The 16610-nt window shown below is 31.3% G+C and overlaps 1 protein-coding gene across 2 annotated transcripts in view; it reads right to left on the bottom strand.

The window, feature by feature from the left end:
* LOC134717366 (mannan-binding lectin serine protease 2-like) overlaps window positions 1–16610 on the bottom strand; it is a 111658-nt gene that overhangs the window by 64624 nt on the left and 30424 nt on the right. For both annotated transcript variants that reach the window (XM_063579978.1, XM_063579979.1), the window contains exons 3-4: window positions 5054–5226; window positions 1890–2002 (exon numbers count right to left, since the gene is read on the bottom strand). In XM_063579978.1, coding sequence (XP_063436048.1) covers window positions 1890–2002; window positions 5054–5226 — 286 coding nt within the window. The remainder of the gene's footprint in view (window positions 1–1889; window positions 2003–5053; window positions 5227–16610) is intronic.

Raw genomic sequence — 16610 nt, 5'->3', positions numbered from 1 at the left:
GGGGCCAGCTGAAGGACTCCTCCGGGTGCGGGGATTTCTCGCTACATTGAAGACCTGTTGGTGACCTTCTGCTGTTGCTTTTCTATGGTCGGGTTGTTGTCTCTTTGACACATTCCCCATTTCTATTTTCAATTTTATCTTATGATACCCATATTTTAGCCATGGCGTTGTCAGTTTATTTTCGATTTATGAGTTTGACTTTCCCTCTGGTATCTTTCGTCCCTCTTTTAGTGACCTTCTGGAAAACTTGAGTTACCAATGATATCTAACATTTTATATAAAAACTTACAAACCATTTATTCTTGGAATAAATATAAATTAATATTTATATTACACCGGAAGGGACGTTTTATATACCGGTAGTGGAGAAATATCTACAATTAAATTACCTTGACCTTTGCTATAACTTCAACTTGTTCATGATAGATTCTTTTTTTAAACCGGAAGTAACTAAGCATATTAATGATATCAAAGAACTACAAACTATATATGTTTTGGATCTGCTCAAGAAATGAACAATACTTTTCAAAAATGTTTTTGCATATCGGTTTAAAAGTTCTTTCAAACATTTATTTTAACCGGTGAGGTCAAATACCGTCAATTGTTTTGTGAATAATAATTGGTTTTCAATTCCTCAAAGGTTTTTAGATACCATATTTGCAAATCTAATATGTTGCATAGTTGTTTAATATTTCTTCATATGAATCTTGACTTTAAATCACTATTAACTTTCTCCTTCGAGATTTTCATATAACAGTACAAAACGTTTTAACTAATTAAATATCTTTTCTGACAAATTACTTTGATTTTACAGTTTCGATTTTTCTACACGAGCATTCTTAATGGATGAATTAGTTACTTTGTTATTGTTTAATATTAGTACATGTAACCTTCTGCAATGTAAATTTGGTGATAAATATTTACATGAATGTTGTACTGCTATTTAACAAAATAAACATTTCAAATTAAACTTGTTTCTGATTTTATCGTAGTTTTGTGTTTATCAAATATCGTATAATGTAATTAATAGCTTGTAAAAACTATTAGTTACAATATTTTATGGAAACATTTGTCTAAACGTTTGTTCAAGATATGTTTGGATAAGATTACTGAATCTACACATATACATGTATATGAATCTTTTTTTTTTTATTTGTTCAAGATATGTTTGAAACATACAACCGGTTTTCGTTTAATTTAATTTTTTGTTGTTGCTAGATACATTTCTCTTCTAAAAATTCGAAAACCAAAAAATTAAAAATATCTACCAAATAACACTCTTCATTAGATCATAAAACATAATTTTTCATATTTCTAAATTCTTTATGACATATATGCGTTTTGGGTAAAACTTTTCTAAACTAGTATGAAAATGCATACACGGCCATATTAACTTAATTTGGAGGTATAGTCATTGAAATTTAGATATGACCAATGGCATTAAATAAACCTTATTTTAAGATACAAAGTATTTTACACATGTAAATATGATAATCGTCCTTTTGATTTGATCGTTTTTTACAAATGATATGGCACCTTAAAAATTTTGTGCAAAAAACGACACATTGTAAAATTTAATTCCATTCCTCATTACAGAGGAACATGTGTTTTGATTAAGTCAAGACTATAAATGCAAGAAATAAATTGAAAACAGCCATGTGGTACGTTTGTCAAGTCATTTCAATAGTTGCGTTCACTGTTTTATAGATTCAATAGCAGTTAATTCATAAGATTCCCCTATTTGTATAATGCAAGCAGTTTTTTTTAAAGTAAACAATGATCCGTTATGCGTTTATTGAACTTCTACATCCGGTTGTTAATCATAGACCAAACATGTTATTAAACATCTGTCACGTGGGAAGGCAGTTGCAATTGAAATGTTTACTTACGACTATTCTATACAAACATGTTGTTGATCTTGGATAATTATCAGGATATCCTGGAGATGTAATATAACTCTCACTGCTGATGATAGTATTACACTGTGAAGAATCTGTCTCTCCTTAAACGATACAGAGAAAAAACATTTCAATTAATAATAATATCATTCACATCATAACCATAATACTGTCATAACAAGTCATCTTCTCTCCATAGCTTTGAAGCCTTGTATTCTATAAAAATAAGTCATGACATTACATATTTGAGGCATAGATGTTCCCTGTAATTTTTTTAGTGTTTTTTGTATAATTGTCCTTTAATTTGTTTTATTAGTTATTTTTATTAAAATTCTTCTTTTTTGTTTCTATATCTTTCTGGCTATTTAAGGCCGTGTTCACACCAAACACCGTGTACAGTAAACATGTTTACATTTGCTTTAATGTGATCTACACTAGTTTCACATAAGATTTGTCCACATCTATACACCTTTTTAGTTACCTGTACATAAGATGTGTTCACACTTGTAAACTATATGTCATTTCAATGTTCATTACGTAGAACCGAACTCAAATTTTCGAACAACTTTTCTAGCAGTAAGGGAAGGACCATTTTTACTTAAAAAAAAGGGGGGATGGATTTTTCCACAATTTGATTGAAAAAAAATCGGGTTATACAGATGATTAGAATGAAAAAATAGTCTGAATCCAAAGTTTCCTCATTTAAGTGTTAAATATTGAATTGGTACCATAAAAAAAAATTGAATATTAATTTTCGCGCGAGAAAAAAATCGGACTCAGACCCCCCTCCTTTTTTTTAAGTAATGTGGTTGCTCCTTTAAAAAAGTCATTTTGGATGATTTGCAGTAGTTTAAAGATGTCTCGACTACGCATTTAAAATATAGGCTGCATCAGCGTGCTTATAGTCAAAGAATGGATTTTTTTTCTGGACAAACGTTTTTTTCGCCTTTGGCGACAAGTCGAAAAAAAAAAATTTCTTTCAATTTTAGCATTACCATTACATATAGTGGCAGCTGAGGGTGAAACATAATTTTTTTTTCTCAGGGACAAAAACAAATTATTTTTTAACAAAAACTGGAAACGAACTTTTTTTTCCAAAAAAACCCATAGCCCCCTCTCCCGCCCCCCCCCCACCATCCCACCCCCCGAAAATCAAATGGTTGCTGCCTAATTGTATTTTAACGGATCTGAGATTCTACACAAACAAACAATTAACTTCACCCTTTTTCAGTAATGCATTTATGAGTGAATCGTTGCTTGAGTAAAGACCAGTGGCAAATATTTCTGTCAGTGTGTACGTCCAGTCGATTCGGGAAGACTTTTTCTAAGGAATTATGTGTTCGGCAATAATGATGGATGAGTTAATAAGGCTACGTAAAGAGTTTTTATAACAAATAAATATATCAAGTTTAGAAAAATATTTCTGTAAAGAACTTAATTAATAAGTGTTATTAGTATCAACCTTATATAAAAATCGTTTCTTTTTTACATATAAATGGACAAATTACAGTTCGGAATGTCTAGTTGTGTGTACACTGAACCTACACAATCGACTTTCGACTGCATGTAGACAAAACATGATTTAAACTACATGTAAAGATTGAGTTTTATCAATGGGAACGTAATTATGATAGTTTATGTGTGAGTTACACTAACACAACACCGAGTTTAGTTCAATGTGAACATGGCCTTATAGGATCTTGTTTCGCTTAGCATTAACCGTTGTAACAATCTGAGTAGATAGCCTTAGATAATATGCTTTCTTCCATCAACAAATGTCAATCATTTTCTTATCTCGTTTGCCTTATCAATTTTTAGAAAACAAAAGGGTATCGTATGTCTTAATTGTTTTCGCTTATTCATTTAAGTCAGGCCGTTTGTGGACCCTGGTGAATTATATTCAGTGACCTTTTATAGGTTACCATATTGTATGGTTAATTATTGAAGGCCGTTCGACGACCTGCATATATTAACATCAATGTGTGTTGTTCTATGCTGAATAGTAAGCTCATTGACAATACTACTTCTACACATTTTTGTATTTTGGAAAAAATCCTGTAATTCCTTTGAAAACCAAACTGCGGTATGGATGTTTGGATTAATCATTGTCTCTTGTCTTTTCAAATATAACAAGTATGTAAGATATATAAAATTATCTACATTATTAATGGTTTGTTTTACTTGTGTCGATTAATTTGACCGGCTAGCTGAAATACTAACAACTGAAATTAATAGTACTTGTATCAAAAGCGTGTGTTAAGTATGATTATAGCCTTATAACTGAGTCTTGTCTTAATAAATCAAGCATTTTCACATAAGTGAGGATAAAAGTGACGGTTTGTTTTAAAGAATTATGCAATACACAGACATTCGAAAGAAAAGATGACAATTTGATATAAGAAGATGTGGTATGAGTGCTAATGAGACAATCCTTCATCCAAATCATCCCTTTTTAAATTTTACGGGTGCCTTCACGAGTTGGTTGTCAGTTATTGAATGATCGTTTTAGAGATGATATCCGATATGTTCCTTACGTCGTGACTACAATCCCCATCCCTTTTCATGAATGTTACCTACCGAATTAGACTATTAACCGGGTTTGTAATCAAACGAGCAACACGAAAGTGCCACATGTGGAGCAGGATCTGAATACCCTTCCGGAACACCTGAGATCACCACCAGTTTTTTGTGGGGTTCGTGTTGCTTAGTCTTGAGTTTTCTATGTTGTGTACTATTATTTGTCTGTTTGTCTGTTTATTTTTCAGCCATGGCGTTGTCAGTTTGTTTTAGATCTATGAGTTTGACTGTCCCTCTGGTAAATTTTGCCCCCCTTTTATGAAACATATTTGGCATTCATTCAATTTCTCTCTTAGTTTGAAACGAAGAATACTTGTGTTAAAAAGATAAGATCGTAATTTGTTTGATACTATATTACAAAAGGAGATACATTTATTGTCAATACACTAAGGGATATTTGGACGTTTTAAGTATAAATATATGAAATAGAAGCCCCTAGTGTAGTTAGGCAGTCTCGTCGTAACTATTATGTTTAAATACAGTAATGGTTACTTATATTTCAATAATTAAAGATGTAAACTATTTAATGTATGAGCAAGGAATTATCACTGTGATGATCATAGTATATCAATACTGACCTGTCTCATGATACTGAAGTGTAAACCCCTGATAATTTTGAAGTTGGTCTGTAACGAAATAAATGTACACAGCAGGTGACTCTGATATGAAGTATATATCATCATACCCACAAAACCTGCCCACAGAGTAGGTAGCATTGTCCTCACCATCTCTTACATCTAGGTAGTCCCAACTGAAAAAAGAACCATTTTCATGATCACTTAGAAAGTTGTAAAAAATCCTCGCCAGTGAAAACATCTATGTTCTCGGCAACAGATTAGTCGAAATTAATTAAAACAGGTAAGCCTCGCGTTTTGAATATTGAAATTTAACTGTCTCGACTAGGGAAGTATCTGAACACACCAAACGCAGTCGTGGAATCTCTATTCCAATTTTTGGTAAGAGGCAAGTTATAAACAAACGCTATGAATTACCAGTATTATGTTTGTTGTTAAGCTGGTACACTTAAATGTCATTTTCTAGATATATAATGATTATTGCACATATCTTTTATCCACGGCTATGTATAATAATGTGTATATACTGGTATAGTGTTTTAGTTGAAAAGAAAACAGAACCTATTTGATTTGACTGAATGTGATGCGACTGTCATACAAGTGTGATTTTTAGTGCTATACAAGTATACTTAATCCACCCTTTTCTATATTTGAAAATGCCTGTACTAAGTCAGGAATATCAAAATTGTTGTTCATTCGTTTGATGTGCTTTGCCATTTGATTTTGCCATTTGATTAGGGACTTTCCGAATGATATTTTTTGCCATTGGGCTGTTGACTACTATGGCTTCATTTATTTTCGTGGGCATCAATTTTTGTGGATTGAGGAAAACCAGCATTTTCGTGGATATTAGATTTCGTGGTTTTGCCAATCTCTGTATATAAAGCCTATAGAGAATTTGTAATTCGTTCAACTTTTGAATTCGTGGTTCACCCGTACCAACGAAAACTACAAAAATTGGTATCCAACGAATATTAATGAATCCACAGTAATTAACATATGCCTCGCGTCTCTTTTTTATATAAAAAGATAGATTGCAAAAGATATAAACAATTCCAATAGTATGTTTAGTTTTATTTCAAATCAAGACTAGTTTCAAGTGTTATTCATAACAATGATTTATTCTATTCCATTATGACTTGATCAATCTTACAATTGTAACTTAATTTTAACAGTTGTGTCTAATATGTCGTACTTTATTTTGCCTTTTCAACATTTTTGATTCGAGCGTCAGTGATGAGTCTTTTGTAGACAAAACGCGAGTCTAGCATAACTATAGAATTTTAATCCTTGTATATATCCTTGTATGTATGATGAATTTATTTATTATCTTATGTAATTTCACATGTTCATCATGAAAAAAAATTACAAAAAAGTGTTATTCATACTTTTACATTCAATTACGTCCGTTTCGTAGGATTTAATTACAAGCTTCATTTCTAATAATACGTTAACTTTATTGCAAGATTTTAACCATTAAATTCATTGACAAATATGTTTTTAGTTAAGAAAATACAGTCGGCAATATATCTGAGTCAACAAAATCTCCCACAAGTGTCTTTTTTTTAAAATTAGTATAATATAGTAAAGAGTGGGTGGGTCAAATTCCTAATGTTAAATTGTTTATATTTTATTCTTAATGCTATTATTCGACAAGAACTTTCTAAATAAATGGATCGTAACAGAATTAAATTTAGAATTACACCAAATGAAGCATGTTAACGTTAACACTGTACTTTAAGTTAACCATCCTTCATTTTCTATAATGAAAAGAGGTGTGGAAGGTCACGTTTCTGCAACTCTAATGTGCATGTTTTTTAATCGATTGATCAATGTGACGTTATATTTTGCAAACTTGCATTGTACTTTCGTTTCGTTGTCATCCATGCTTCTATTTATCTGAGAGATAAATTGCATAATATTTGGTATTAAACATGTAAAAAACATTTCGGAAAATTGCATAATGGTATATGAAATGGCAATGGTTTTTAAAAAAGATAGTTCTTGGAAATAAATTGCGTCAATGAAACATAAACCAAATGAAAAATATAAGCATCAACAAAAAATTGAAAACAAGACGTTTAATAATTTCTTGCGTCTGAAGCACTTTTCTGGATCGCTCAAAACCGAACATTTGAAATCCGAAGATTTATAAGTATCAAAAACCGTTAAAGAGCTACTAGTATATGTAAAAAATACCTACAATAAATAGCAACATTCATCTAAAGCCACCTTTGCCTGAGGGAGTTGAAAACCTTAGTTTTCTTAATAATTTATAAATTTATAAACGGACAATTTAAGTAAAGTTTGTTAAATAAAGGCAACAGCAGTATATCGCTGTTCAAAACTCATAAATCCATGGACAAAAAAACAAAATCGGGGTAACAAACTAAAACCGAGAGTCATGCCAGTACCAAAAGACTGACTACTGAGCTGATGATACCCTTGGTGACTGATAATCCACCAATAGAGGTATCGACCCAGTGATGTAAACAATTGAATACAACACGTTTAATAATTTCTTGCGTCCGACGCGCTTTTCTGGACATCAGGTCAGCATATAGTCTTTAATATATAAAGGTATGCATAAAAAATAAAGAAAGCGAAATGCACCAACTACAGTTCCATCCAGTTGTTTGGGTGCAGGCAATTAATGTCAAATAAATGTTCTAATGCTACAAATATTTTATTGTAAAGTCTGACAAATATAGCAAATAGATGAAGGAATTGATATATTATTATGAAAAAAACCAAGGTGTAAATACGATATTTTTTAAATAAAGAATTGAACAGCAAGTACATCAATAGGTGTTCTGGAATAAAAACACGTTATATTAAAAATACGTATAGGCGGTAGTTACTAAAATAGAAATTAACATACTGTGGTCCATTATTATCCGTTGGGTACACATTTTCGTGGATTTTGTTGGTAAACCACGAAATTAAATGTTCAACGAATAACACATTTTCTATGCAGACCTTGGCAAAACCACAAGATTAAATATCCACAAGGTTTCTTTTATACACGAAAATAAATGAATCCACAGATGTATAAACAAGTGATGCGAAGAGGACTTCATCCTGAACTGTCAACCAAACAATCAGAATGTTCACATTACCGTTTATCCGATGTGGAACAGAGTAACAGGAGACTTTATATGTTCTAGAAGAAGCACAAATACATCAAATGTTACTAGTGTACCTGTTGTTTGTAAAATAGAAGGCTGAGTGTGTTAATGCTCTTATATAGTGGTTTGTTTAAGTTACAACAACTTTAGAAGGAAACACAATGATAATGATTTAGGAAGGAAAAGAAGGTGGCATCAAAACAATAGTTTTTAGAACAACTATGTTCCTTAGTTTTTTTACTTTGCTAACACAATATTGTCCTCACGTTTTAAGCTACGTATAGAACAATTTTAATACTACAATTGTTTTCAATAACGTTTTGATAAGTATCGGGTGAATGGCCCAAGTCAATCCTTATTGCGGAATATTTTATCACTGTTTAATAAGAACTCGGGGTATATATCAAATAACCTTTTGAAGAAAGTGCCATGTTGAACGGTTATAATAAAACTGCATTCGACATATGCTTTAGGGGTAAAAATAAAATTTCATCAATAAATTTGATTGAAATCATATTCTTTTCCCGTCTTTAGGTTTTGTCATCATTTGTGATACTTTTGTATTGGTATTTTGTGTTACAGTTTTATTCTACGTAATGGCGTACTTCTTATCTAATGACGACCTTTCCACAAACTAAAAGATAAGTTTTGCCTTCATTTTTGTTGTTTTTGCAGGTATTGTACTGGTAATAAGTACTATTGTGAAATAGATAAAAACAGATTTAAAAGTACGTATTAGATCTAGCTGAAGACGCATGATTACTGATATATTTTGAAAATATGATTACCGTAAAATAGAACTGAAAGATGTCCCCATTGAGAAATATTTACATTACGAACGATTCAGTCCTGTCTATTTGTGTAACATTGGATGTAACATAGTATAAACTGCATCCGTGGTATTTGTGCAGTCAAATTGAATTGACCGTATAGTCATTTGTGATATAATGTCACTGACCATATATTGTCTTGTTTATGACGTTGGCAATGCATTTCCGTAGAGTTTTATAAATGACGACAATAAACAATGCAAGTTCTGGGAAACTTTTACTTCGTCCGCTCCTTATTAACAAATGAAGGCGTTTACTCTAAATATTTTTTAGCTTTGTACACAATTCTTTTTACATTTTGAGACACTTTTGAGACAATGTATGGTTATTCTATGTAAACCCAGTACATATTGAAACGTAACCCATCATAAACCCAGTCCCCCTTGGTTTCCTTTTTTAATAAAGATACCAAATGTTCGTTCTATTCAATTTCCAATATTTGTTTACATGTATTTTTAACTGTTAATTTCGGTTCGATTTTTTTTATAAACTTCCAAAACATGCAATAAGTTCCATTTGGGTCAATATCAAAATGTGATCACGCTGGATCACATGCCAAGGAAATCTGCATAACTCTTTGAAAATCTTTGTAACAAGGCTTCAATGTAGCTGGAATTAGCTGTATTAGATGTATCTAAAATGATTTGCCTTGGGTAAATTTATGCAATTTGTGCATAGAAAAATGCAGTTCATTCAAAATACATTTTAATCAATGAATTCGCAGCTGGTGCAACTAAGAAATTTTAACAATTTCTGAATTGAATATATTGTTATAACGAATTTTAATGTTGTAAATACTTAAGTAAATAATCTGCTTGTAATTGAAATAATTGTGTCACGCATATCTGTCGTTTACGTTATTAAAATATTACACAAAATATTTAATGGGAGCAACTAGACGAGATTTATATTGCAATTATATTGCACTATCCGTTATGGAATAACCGTTTCACAAATGATATCGGATATGTTCTTTACGTCGTAACTATAATCCCCTTTCCTTTCATGAATGTGACATAGCGAATAAGACTATTTAATGCATTTGTAATCACATAAGCAACTAGACGATTGCCACATGTGGAACAGGATCTGTTTACCCTTCCGGAGCACCTGAGATCACCCCTAGTTTTTGGTGGACACGAATGTTATTTATTCTTTACTTTTCTATGATGTGTAAAATGTACTGTTATTTGTCTGTTTGTCTTTTTCAATTTTAGCCATGGCGTTGTTAGTTTGTTTTCGATTTGTGATCTTGACTGTCCTTCTGATATCTGTCGTCCCTCTTTTGCAGCCGAAGAACATAATTATTGATAATATCAAACAAACTCAAAAAATTATAACCAATTCAGAACATGCAGACAGTAACTCAAGTTAATACGATTCATATATAGTAAATACAAGTTAATACGATTCATATATAGTAAATACACATTATCCTTAAAACAGTTTAATTCATAAAAGATCAATTAAAAAAGGCAACGGGCGAGCTAAATATGCTTCTTCTTAATTTCATAGATGGAGTAAACATATGTAGGGAATTTAAAATCGTCTCCTCGTCTATTATGTGATTCGCAATAATATGTTTGACCTGTATCAAATAGCATTTTTCTGCTAGTTTGAGAGAGGGGTTTCGTTCAGATTGAAAATGTGTTTCATTGAATTGTTCCTATATTTCAAACAAAAAAAAATTGAGCGCATTGATAATAAGTGAACTATTTAGCATCCATAATTTATTCACAACCGATATCATAAACTGTTATTTAGGTATGTTGAAAAATATTAAACAACACGTTGAAAAATTTCTTTCATCCGAAGCGCATTTTTTATTTACGTTTATCAGGAACGCTCAAAGTCAAACATTTGAAATCCGAAGATGTATAAGTACCGAAACCGTTGAAGACCTATATGTCAAAATTGTATTAAGTAAGTAGCCAAATTCATCGAAAGCCAACTTAACCTGAGGGAGTTGAAACCGTAGTTTCTTAATAATTTTCAAAATTTATAAACAGACAATTGTGGTAAAGTTTGTTAAATAATGTCATTGAAACCTTCAAAGATCATACATTGTGTATATTTAATAACACCGCAACGTTGTGACGATTCCCTACCTTTTAAGATTGATCAGCAATGTTAGATACAATGTAATGTAAGTAGTTCTTTCTATGGTCAAGAACATATTATCTCTGTGAAACGCGTTTTCCGATTAACACCTGCAGTTTTTCAAGAGGCAAAGTCGCATTGCGATTGATCCTAAGTACAAATACGCCAGTGATTACGTAACCAAAATTTACTCTTACAACAGGAAAAGTTTCAAGGCTGGGAGGGAAAAGAAAGATGATAAGAATGCGTTTCATCTTTTTGAAAATAAATGTTTATTATGGCTCTTGAATTTTTTTGTTGTTGTCACAAATGCTTCTAGTTTTGGTTGAGATTTTTTTTTGAGATTCCCACTCTCGTATAATTATATAAGTGATTTTATTGAGCTTGACATTGTCAATAGAGAGTCAAGAACATTCATAAATGCCTGAATATAACTAGATATAATTTGTCCCGGTGCAAAGATTTATTTTAACTCGATTAAATCTTGTGATGTAAACACGGCCATATGTGTCCTTTTGATGAACTTTAAAGTAACCTTGCCTTAAGGAAAACTGTACACTGTAACATGAATACTCGTTTCAAGAAACAATTTATTGCTGACAATAGCGTGTTACTTAGTTTATATTATATGTAATCTTTATATGATGTTTCATACTGTTTCATGTTAACTCTTGCTGTTTTATTCGTGCAAACTTTATATTCTCTATTATTCACTATCGAACCGCGCCGTTATTCATTTCAAATAACGTTTTTTTTAATAAGCATTGATAAACTTATTCTGTGAAATCTGTTGTTGATTTCAGTGTTACTGATGAGCCTTTTGTAGATATAACGCGCTCTTGGTGTACACACGTTTTATCCTGGTATAAATGATAAGTTTATATACAACCACTGGGACGATGACACTGCTGGTTTTTTTTTTCCTGATGGTATTTCACTCTCAGTAGCCATCATTTCTGTATTGGCATACATTCACTGTTATCCAACCTATGAAATTTTTGAATTACTAAGATTTCCTGCTTCAGGAATTTACTACCTTATCTATATTTGAAAAACACTTAATTAAATATTGTATTAACTGTTTAAGAAAGTTTAACTTACAAATAGGAAAGCATGGAATTTATCTAAAAAAAGGAATATCTTAGCTATAAATCCATTATTTTTTACGTGACCCCTGGGCTCTGTATTGAGTATATAATAATGTGACTTTTAAGCATTTAAGCTTTGGTGACACAATCGAAAGTATTCTAGCCTACGAACAAAAATCACTGTATGAAATATATGTCGAAAATACGTTATAGATTCATTCTTGATAGTTAGACATGTTGCTAAAATAGGACTTATCTTATTGTATATGAATCATTAAGGTTCAATAAATTTGATAGCAATATAAATACAAGCATGTGTTTCATATTATTCTAAACTAACTGATTCCCGTCAACACATTACTGTGGGAATATTTTAGTGTGTGGCAAGCATGCACCTATAGTTTCTACGTTTTCGTATTAGTGAATATTGACCTTTATATTATAAAGTCAATTACATTTTCAATTTTATTGTTAAAATTGTTGAATATATGAGTTTACAGTCTTAGCACCACGGAAAGGAAGTTACTGTCTGTAACTCATATGGCATTACTTGATGGATATTAAAAAAAAATGAAAATTGTAATTATGAGATAGCTGATTGCAAAGCTTATTTGTTGTGAGCAGTTATTTACCACATATGGTACTCAAGGGCATTTCCAAAATATGATTAAATCAAAAGAAAACGATTCCGCTTTGGTGCTCTGCAATAATATATTATAAATCTCAATTCTATCTATAATACACAAAGAGATATTTTCATGCAGCGTCAATCTGTTTGTAAATTTCAAGCAATCCAATTATATTCATTGGAAAACGGTCTTTACATTCAAAAGTATTTCTGCTTGATTTATTTATTTGTGGAAACATTGATTCTGATATTATTTTTCTTAATGAATCAAATGTCGTGAGCGAAGATAAACAAAAAGAAAAATCCATTTGAATGGACATTCGCATTATAGTATTTCAAGTCAATCCACATATTTATTTTGTTTTTTCACAAGCACACATTTTACCTAAGCCAAGAAACTAGTGATTGAAATCAAAGCATGACAGGAATAAAAACATCAATTCTTGATAGCATCCTTTAAAAACTAAGTGTTTTCTATGGCTGGTGTTCTCAATTTTCCTGAAAATCATATGACGATCTCTAAATGTTATGCAATGTCCAATATCTTTTTTGATATTTAATGATCGAATGATAAGCTAATTTTTCGTATTATTACTTTCTTTAAGCTTTCAAAATACTTAACGTCATGTATATTTAGTTATTTAAATGTATGTTTTAGAGGTTCTAAATAGTAAATCGACGTTTTTATTGAAGGGATGTCCACTGTTAATTACAGTCGTTGGCTATTTCCCTGCCTTCACCGTGCAAACAGTTCACTCGTATTCATACATTTTGAATTAATCGGTCATTTATATATATACAACATGTACTTTTATTTGTTTCCTATAATATTACCGTAAGTAATTATTGAGAATCATGATCTGGTTCGTAAGTGAAATAGAAATGTTCCAAATAAACCAGGACAAAAAGGAACCAATTATCGTACGACAGCTGATCACAATATAAGAAATTAAATAATGCAACTTAACCTTTTTAAACTAAGAAGATGATGTAAGATTGCCATTATACCACTATCCACCACAGATACGTCGCCGTGTGAATGTAAATTTATTGAGCAAAAATCACATCGCATAGTAACTTATAATGGGCCCAAACCTTTTTCAGAAATGCACAAAGTCAAACATTTGAAATCCGACGATGAATGAGTACCGAAACCGTTGAAGACCCATATGTCAAAAATAGCCAAATTAAATAGCCAAATTCATCTAAAGACAACTTTTCCTGAGGGAGTTGAAACCTTAATTTCTTAATAATTTTCAAATTTATAAACGGACAATTTTGTAAATTTTGTTAAATCATGACATTGAAACCTTGAAAGATCATACATTGAGTATATTTAATTACACTGCAATGTTGTGACAATTCCCTGCCTCTTTTAAGATTGATCAGCAATGATAGATACAATGTAATGTAAGTAGTTCTTTCTATGGTCAGCAACATATTATATGTGAAACGCGTTTTCCTGTTAACGCCTACAGATTTTCTAGAGGCAAAGTCGAATTAATATTGATCCGATGGATAAATACGCCAGTGTTTACGTAACAAAAGGAGTAGGTTCAGTAAGACCCCTTTTTGGCCTCAAAATATAGCAGTTTTACAAAATTATGAAAATGTAATCTTTTAGCTATTTACTGGAAAGTAGAATGCTACTGCTACATAAATAAAGGCTGTTTTTGACAGTACAATGCCCCTTAATTGGGTACTAGCATCATGAAGTCATGCTAAATTACTAACATCTCCACAATTTTAGCATTTTAATCAAATTTAAGACGGTTTCCGTATTAAATGAAAGTGACCGCATTCGTGTTCATTCATAATATTGGAATGTAAGTTGTATTTGATGATAATACATAGCATATATTAAGGTTGAAGATGAACACGGATGCGACTACTTCCGTTTTTGACAAGAACCATCTGAAGAGTGTCGTTTTTGGGCATAATTGAAAGTTTTTTCATTTTTAAGCTTGAATCGGAGCGTTTTTAATGACTGTAAAATCTTTCACATACACTAATTGAATCAATTGAAATAGACACTTAAGTTTTTATAAAGTGTCCAAAATCTTTCGTTAGATGGATCTGAAATATGAGGCCAACATCGGCCCTTACCGAACCTATTGCTTTACAACACGAAAAATTTCAAGGCTGTGAGGCTAAAAAAGGAAGATAACAATGCATTTCATCTTTTTGAAAATAAATGATTATGATGGCTCTTGAAATTTTTTGTTGTAACAAATGCTTCAAGTTTTAGTTTAGAATTTTTTTTTTGAGATTTCCCACTCTCGTTTAATTAATTAAGAGATTTTATTGAGCTTGACATTGTCAAAAGAGAGTAAAAAACAATCATAAATGCCCAAATATATATAACTAGAAATAAAAAAATTCTGGTGCAAAGATTTGTTTGTACTCGATTAAATCTTGCGATGTAAACACGGCCATATGTGTCCTTTTGATGAACTTTAAAGTAACCTTGTCGTTAGAAAAACTGTACGCTGTTACTTAGTTTATTTCATATGAAACCCTTATCTGACAATAGCGTGTTAATTACTTTATATTATATGTAACTGTTCCGGACCATATGAGTATTTGGACCATACGCGTATGGTCATGACCATATGCGTATACTCATATGGTCCGACCATACGCGTATGGTCGGACCATATGAGTATTATACTCGTTTGGTTATTAACGGGCCGGACCATATGAGTATTTAGACCATATAGGTATTTTTCAAATATACAATAAACAATAACAAATTAGTTTACAAAAAAAATTTACATTTCAAAAGCTACATAAACATTTAATATAGATGCCACAGTCAGTTGATCTTAGTTTTCATCGCTAATTGTATTCGTGTATGCTTTTGTATACTTAGAAAAACATTCACATGGCACCATACATGTACTTTTCCTGCAATTGATTGTTTTGGCTGCTTGCAGTGATATCGACTCGAACAATTCCGATGTGTCTACGGTGTTTTTAAGAAACTCTAGATCTCTAATATCGTAAAATGAATATCACAGATCAAATTGAGTAAAGGCAGTGGCTATTTCATGCCTCTTTTAAGATGCTATTTTACCGGTCTTATATTTAAGATTAAAATAGAAGTATAGAAATATAGAAATAAAAAATAGAAAAAAATAAAGAAACATACACTTTTAATATTTTACTTATCAAAACTGTCTTAAAAAATATAATGATCATTAAAAAATATCATGATCCTTCCCGGTGATGTCACCTACTTTAAACAATAAAATTCCTTTTACAATATGTTCATTTGATTTTGACATCTTCTTATAATTGTACTTACAAATAGTAAGTAAAATTAACTGTGTGAAACTGTTTATTTTTTTTATAATATAATAAAATGACATTTTAGTGACGTAACAACCAGAAGGGTCACACTTATGAAGAGTTTTTAAAAGTATACGTGTTGATTACCCCGACCATACGCGTACGGTCCGACCATACGCGTATGGTCGGACCATATGAGTATATACCCATATGGTCATGACCATACGCGTAGGTCCAGATACTCATATCGTCCGGAACATAACCATTATATGATGTTTTCATACTGTTTTACGGTAAATCTTGCTGTTTTATTCGTGCAAACTTTATATTCTCATTTATTCATTTTTATCGAACCGCGCCGTTATTCATTTCAAACATAACGTTATTTTATATACATTAATTAAATCTGTTGTTGATTTCAATGTTACTAGTGAGCCTTTTCTTCATATAACGCGCGTCTGGCGTACACACTTTTTATCCTGGTATAAAATGATA

The sequence above is a fragment of the Mytilus trossulus genome, chromosome 1, assembly GCF_036588685.1.
Source record: "Mytilus trossulus isolate FHL-02 chromosome 1, PNRI_Mtr1.1.1.hap1, whole genome shotgun sequence".
NCBI classification, from domain to species: Eukaryota; Metazoa; Mollusca; class Bivalvia; order Mytilida; family Mytilidae; genus Mytilus; species Mytilus trossulus.
This window is presented reverse-complemented; position numbering and strand designations above follow the sequence as displayed.